Here is a 6,794-nt window from a genome sequence, read left to right as displayed (position 1 = left end):
CATACGAGCTTGTTTTGGCCTTCAGGCAGACTGTGTTCAAGTTCACAGTTACAAAAGCAGGTAATCAAAGAAGACCATAAAGAGGACTGCACGGGTGAGCGTCACAGGCGAGATGAACAGGTAAATCAGGCAATAAAAAATGGGATCACACCTGTTGCATTATTAGAGATTTCTAAAAGGAATTTGTACAAAAATTGCAAACAATAGTAAATGTGTTTTTTTTTGTCTGTCTGATCCACATGCGGGTGGAGGAGGGGTGGCAATGAGCAGATGTTTACGGCGCACTGTATGCACAGGGAACCAGGCCACGTGCCTTTAAAACGCTCCTTCAATCCTATGCGCTGCAGGAAACAGCTCAGTGAGCAGACAAATGTGTCCCTCTGCTGTCCGCCTGCTGTACTAGTTACACATGACACACATCGGAGACAGGAATGAGTCCCTGCAGCTGCCTGACTCACCACCACCACCACCTCTTTAAACATCCAGTTTTGGGCAAACAAGACGTCAAAGGCAAATGCAACTGAGTGCTTTGTTACCATGGTCATAAAACTGTGTGCTCAGTGTCAGGTTTTACACGGCTTTTACATTATATAATGACAATAAAAATACTTTTTGGTTGTACAGTTTATTGAAACAAATGGCTTTAAGATGCCAGAACACTGAGAAATAAAATGGAAAGGAAGAGGGTAACAAAGAACCAAGAAAATCGAGCACTTTTAAAAAACACAGATACACACACACAGACAAAGACATTACAGTTGACAGGCACTAATTACTAATACGCTTCACTGTAGCTAATTCCAACTAGAAAAACAAGAAGATCATGTGCTCTTTAGGCATAAATTACACATGATGCTTTAGATTTTGACACTCAGATAAAAAAATATTCCAAACAAGGATTACATTCCTTTCATTATCCTTAAGCAGCTCTTACATATGGGTACAACATGTACTATGTATTTTGAAAGAAACATAGAAAAAGTGAAAACACAATTACACTTGCACTTGCCTTCAGTCTCTTTAAAACTGTTACTGTCTTTGCAGTACAATCTCTGCGAGAAATGAAATACACATATCTCAGGGATGGATGCCTTCTCGCTGTCTTTATGATACTGCAGTCTGAGGCCTATGACGATGCAGCAGCAACATTAAAGTATCAGAGATCTCTCTGTACCGCAGCCCGTACAGATAAGGAGCAAATGCCCTGGGCAGCAGCATAAAAATACACATATTGACTGTGCTGAGGCACACGCGAACATCTGTGCTTATGTCCGTCCTGTGGAACAAGAAGAGCTCCATGGTAAAAACGAAACCAGGGGCAAAGTAGAGCAGGAGCAGGAAGCCATGGGCCAGCAGCGTGACCCTGGCCCTTGAGAAGCGCCTCTGCCAGATTCCCTGCGTCCTTGTCACCATGTAGAGCCGAATGTAGCAGTAAAAAATGAGCGTGGCGCAGATGAGCGCGGCCACAAAGAAGTAGATGTGGATCCTCATAACGTTCTGGATCTGAATGAAGCCGAGAGAGATGAGCACCAGGCACACAGGCAAATTCTCTTGGGGATTTTCGCTCCGTGCAGTCACCGTGACCACGAGGGCGAAGGGGTATATGCCCGCCAGCACCCACACCCCGGCCAGAATGAGGTGGGTGCGGGCGGGAGGGAGAATGTCACGGTAGTGGAGAGGCCACCGGACCGCGGCGTAGGTGTCGACCACCATGAGAGTGACGGTGAGGATGGCGCAGCAGTAGGCGGTGACCGTGACCGCGGTGATCAGCTCACAAACCAGCCAGGTAATCTGGGCTCTCACGAGGTTGCTGGTCACCGTGGCCAGGTTGAGGGTGAGGAACAGCATGTCTGCTACCAGGGTGTTGGCCACCAGCAGGTAACGGGTCTCCTGGCGCAAGGCGCGGGACAGGAGGATGCATATCAGGAGGATGGGGTTGGCTAGGAAGGTGGCCAGAGTGATGACTAAGTTTGGGATGAAAAAAAATTCAAGGTGCAACCTTTGCACGCTCTGAACCCAGTCCTGCGTGAGATTGGATATCAAAATCGCGGACATCATTGTGGGTTTTTTTTAAAGATGGAGGAAACGCAGATGCTGACTGACGTGTCTTTTGTGTGTTCTCTTCTTCTAGCAACGCTCTGTGGGTGAAACCACCATTAATTCATATGAACAGATGGGACAATATTCACAATGTCAGCATTTAAATACACAGCCAGTGTATGAACAGAGAGACCAGGTTATCATTTTTGTTTCACTTGTACACATTGCAATCTAATGAACAGCTGTGAGCAAATATGTGGGAATAATGAAATATGGCCTGTGAATACTATCTCTGGGTACTCATGCAACGATCATTTTGATGTATCGTGGGCTGTCAACCCTGTAGTGTACAGTATAAAGGTAACATGGGCCATTACTCTTGACTCTAACTGTGGCCTGTTAACGTTTTACAGCAATTTATTACAGTTTTGATTATTGTGGTCTAGCTCATGATATTAAATATATAGCCAGGAGTTTGGTCTAGAATTTAAATATGTAATGGACTCTGACCCTTGACGTTGAAAATTATTAACTTGTAAGAATAACAGGACAAACTGACGCTTTCAAACATATGCACTTGTTTTTTTGTTTTTTTTTTCAATGAACTTAATTCACAGTAATCATCTTTGCTTAGTTATGTCTGAAACACAAATTGAAAAACAGCTTGTTTCTGCTCAGACGTTTCACAAACACACTGACAAGTTATCATTGATCGAGGGAAAGGGAAGTTGCCTTACCTGATGTCCAAAACAAAAAAATCAGTCTTCGTTGCACATCCATTAGACTCGACGCTTCCACAAATCGATTAGGTCTCTTGTGTGCGACTCCTCTCACCCGTTGGCATTATCTGATGTACTTTTTGTTGACTCATAGAGATAGAGCAGGGATGAGGAATCACACAGCCACTTGGCCGTCACATAGTAACGGGGTGGAGCTTTTCATCCTCTTGGCTGCTCCCCATGCTGTCGCTTTTAGAGTGTGTTTTTTGGTTAAGAAGTTTTAAATTTGGTTAGAAGATGTCATGGAGAACCATCTAGATTTAAGTGATGCAACTTAGATTAACCTCTTAATTTAAATTCAAGCATCAAGCACCACGGTAGTAAGGGTTTTAAATGATCACGTCAAATCACGTTTTAACCGGTCCATGATTCCCATCTATTAGGTTGACCTCTAACGTCACCACATTTCACGTCACTTAGATAAACATAAAAATCCACGCAGCTGCACACGGTTCATTCAGATCAAGAGAACAAACCAGGTAACAATAACCACTGTGCTGGGTTTTATGTTTGGTTTAGATAAGAATATTCTATAGCACTTATTCTAATACACCTGACAAGGAAAGCGGTCAAAACTAAGCCTTTTATTGATTCTATAAATTGTGTCATTTCCTCTTTAAATTATTCTACAATCATTTCTTTCTCCTCTTGATATAGCCACTTTTTCCGGTAGTCTCTTCATCATCATCCTCATAGTCACTGTCACCATCGTCGTCATCATCGTCGTCGCCGTATTCATCATCAGCTTGGATCCTGCCCTGCTGCAGCTCTTCTTCCTGGCATTCTCTTGCTATCAGCTTCTGAAATACATCGTACTCCTCGGCCGTCGCCTTGGCAACATCTTTGAGGAAGGCGTCCTGGTCGACGGTAAGGACGCTTTTCAGTTTGGGGTTGAAGATGGTCGTCTGTCCATTCTTGTCCGGGGTTTCGTACAGGCCCCGCCGCTCCAGAAAAGTGTGCCGACAGCGCACCTCGTCCATAGTGAAACTGAACAGCTGGTTCTTCACCATCTCTGCCTGTTTGACCCCCATTCGGAAGTAGACGTACTGCGGAGAGAATTGGGTTGATACACACGGTTATACACAACAAGTAGATACTAGCTAGAAAAGATGCAGACATTAAAATATAACCTCAAATGTCGATAACAAAGCTAAAAGGCAACTGGACTTGCTTGAGTTTCCTTGAAGATGTTTCTCATCCAAGTGGCTTCATCACTTATTTGGAATGTCTGTAGGTGGTGCACACCTGAAACTCACATGACTTGAGCCTGTTCGGAAAACGAATAGTCACCTGAAGTTAGAGAATGCTATTTGTATTAATTAGTGGTTCCCAAACCACTAATTAACACTTTTAAAAGAGTTGTTAAATAACAATTAACCGCACAAATCAGAATCTGAATCTCATCATCTGATTGCAAGTGTTAAGATAATTTTTTGATATTTGTCTAGACGTGTGATAATCAGTTGAGATTTTCTAGGTTGTGGGACATAGTGGGGGGGTCAAGAGCATCAACCCCATTTAAGTTTACTTGCGTAGGGTTGATACATGTTGAGGAAGCAGCAATCAGCTGACTGGGACAGAGCATGAAGGAAACATATAGCGATTCTGAGAGCAAAACAGAGAACAACGAGGATCTGTTCTGAAGTGATAAAAGTTGCAAAGGAGGGAGTCACAGGATGAGCGCGGTACAGAGCATGAGGTCTATGTCAGGGAGGAACAGGTAGGAAGGACTTCCTGTTCTTTCTAGGGCGCTGTCCCAGGGGATTGGAGGACCTGAGTGACCAAAGGTTGGGACCGACCTGTTCACCAACATGGGAGAGTTAAGTCTAAACCACGACTCCTCCCCACCTGTAGCCAACCAATAATGTTATAATGGTGTGAAACTACTGGAAATCGTCCTTTTCTGGGACGTTGGCCAAGACTAACTGAACAGACAAGGTCCATGCGCATGGATTTCTATATTCCAATACATTTTTGAATAAATAACTTAAATTGACGGCAAGAAGTCGTATGGTAGTTTTTCCAGGGGAATTAACGAACACGCTGACACAAGTGAGTACTGGGTAAATGACAGACTCCTATGTGAGTTTTAGGAGGAGAAAGAAGGAGCCAAACTCCCACACCAGACTTTTAGAACTGAAAAAGTGTGTTGAAAGGTCCTCAAGAAAACTCAAACATGTTACCTTGCTTTAGCTTTGTTATAGATGAACAATGAGCTGGATGGCTGAGGCATAACCTCAAAAAACTACGTGCAATGCAACAGATATTAGTTTTGCAAAATGGCAAAATGGCAAATGGCGATATCATAGTTTTGAACGTAAAAGTCGCTGAAGACCTCAAAGGAGTCATGTTTGTTTGTCTCTACAAAAAGATAAATTGAATTAAATTTATTAAATTAAATAAAATTCACAGACAGCAGAGAGAGCACTGTAAAACGTAACTGTAACACATATAAAACAGTGTGCCACAACCTATTTGACTAGAGCAAAGGTGACTGTTGCCTGGCCTTATTTTGAGAAACAGTTAACTGTTTAAACAACACTTACACGCAGCGTAATCATAAACAGCAAACACAGTTGAACTGTGCTTCCTTATTTTGTTTGTCTGTTTCACTTTCTGACCTGAAACTTGTACTCCAGCTCGTCCGGATCCTCCAGCACCACTGCAGGAGTGTATTTCAGGATTTCCGCGGCTTGCTGCACAGTGAACAGACATTTCTCTCTGAGGAACATCACCACTTTGTTTATCGCTTTCACAGGCACCGTCAGGATCTTTGGGTAAGAGGTGACCACCCTCTGGAGACTGCCTATGGGGAGATAATTGAAAATGCAGGTCAGATACATGTCATCTGACACCCTGAGTATATTCTGCTTCCTCCTCCATCAGTGCTTTAACAGTGATATGATGGACTGTGCTGCACACAGGTCATGACCTCACCTTCGACTAAACCCAATTTCCGTAGGTTGCTTATGCGCTGCTGGAGCAGCGTTTCTTTGAGCGTGTAAAGTTCAGGACATTTCTGCAGCACGTTCAGTACACTGGAGGGTTTGAGCCCCAGAACAAACAGAGCTGTGAGCGTTGACAGAACATTTTTTGAAGCATTTGCTCCTCTGATACTGGACACAGCCTCAAACATCTGCTCTGCCTGGATGTCTGTGAATCCCATATCAGTCAGAGAGCTCAGGGACAGCTCCGGAGTAAGTCCGGGGTCGTGCTGTGTTGACTGGACAGGACTCTGGATGGCGGAGGAGCATAACAATCTGCCCTCGACGTACCGGGACCGGATGTGACATCTCGTAACCTGAAGTGGACTCAGGACAGACGAGGGGGGACTCCTCACAGTCCACCGAAGAAGCTGTGGAAACGCATAATTCTTAAAAAAGACTGACAGTGACAACTACGATCCTGTTTAAGTGAACAAAGGAAAAAGACATGCTACTAAATTTAATGCAATATCAGTTGGAAGGTTATTACACGAGATTTTAAACTGTCACGCTAGCTCCATCAGCTTTTTCGGGGACACATTTTAAGAGTCTAATTTATTAAATCAAACGCTTTACAACTTAAATTATATTCAGAGAAAAAGTCACATTTTGTCGCATTCAATCTCACCTGACGAACAGCTACACGGGCACACATGATTGTCCGTCGTTCATTTATGTCCGTCTAAAAACCTCGTCTTGGTACAAAGGTTCCGCCAGGTCGAACCTTGTGACTGTAAAACATGCTGATATGGTCCAGTTTTTACTTGAATAAATGTTATGGATTAAAAAGTGTCTGAAATCATATGTCCATGTTCAGATATCTTTACTGTGAAAGTTTTATTATTTTAGTTATAACCAGCAGCATCTTCATTGACTATCCAAGTATGTAAAGCGAGTGGGTCCAATGTTTAAAAAACAAAACAAAAACTTCAGAAGTGGTTATGACTTAATCTGACTTTTTTTCTTTCTTTTTTTTTTTTTTGTTACAGTG

General features: G+C 43.1%; 2 protein-coding genes across 2 annotated transcripts; both read right to left on the bottom strand.

Annotated features, from left to right (window-relative positions):
• Positions 1 to 609: 609 nt before the first annotated feature.
• On the bottom strand, positions 610 to 3,234 carry LOC125011310 (probable G-protein coupled receptor 148). The gene is made up of 2 exons (XM_047590458.1): positions 2,778 to 3,234; positions 610 to 2,138 (listed from the first exon to the last, which is right to left on the bottom strand). The coding sequence occupies exon 2, from the start codon at positions 2,056 to 2,058 to the stop codon at positions 1,105 to 1,107; it is 954 nt and encodes a 317-aa protein (XP_047446414.1). The 5' UTR covers positions 2,059 to 2,138; positions 2,778 to 3,234; the 3' UTR covers positions 610 to 1,104.
• Positions 3,235 to 3,388: 154 nt separating this feature from the next.
• Positions 3,389 to 6,518, bottom strand: mterf4 (mitochondrial transcription termination factor 4). The gene is made up of 4 exons (XM_047590457.1): positions 6,432 to 6,518; positions 5,757 to 6,174; positions 5,441 to 5,625; positions 3,389 to 3,865 (listed from the first exon to the last, which is right to left on the bottom strand). Exons 1-4 carry the CDS (start codon positions 6,456 to 6,458, stop codon positions 3,452 to 3,454), a joined length of 1,044 nt encoding a protein of 347 aa, XP_047446413.1. The 5' UTR covers positions 6,459 to 6,518; the 3' UTR covers positions 3,389 to 3,451.
• Positions 6,519 to 6,794: the final 276 nt, after the last annotated feature.

Source organism: Mugil cephalus, chromosome 7 (assembly GCF_022458985.1).
Source record: "Mugil cephalus isolate CIBA_MC_2020 chromosome 7, CIBA_Mcephalus_1.1, whole genome shotgun sequence".
NCBI lineage: Eukaryota > Metazoa > Chordata > Actinopteri > Mugiliformes > Mugilidae > Mugil > Mugil cephalus.
This window is presented reverse-complemented; position numbering and strand designations above follow the sequence as displayed.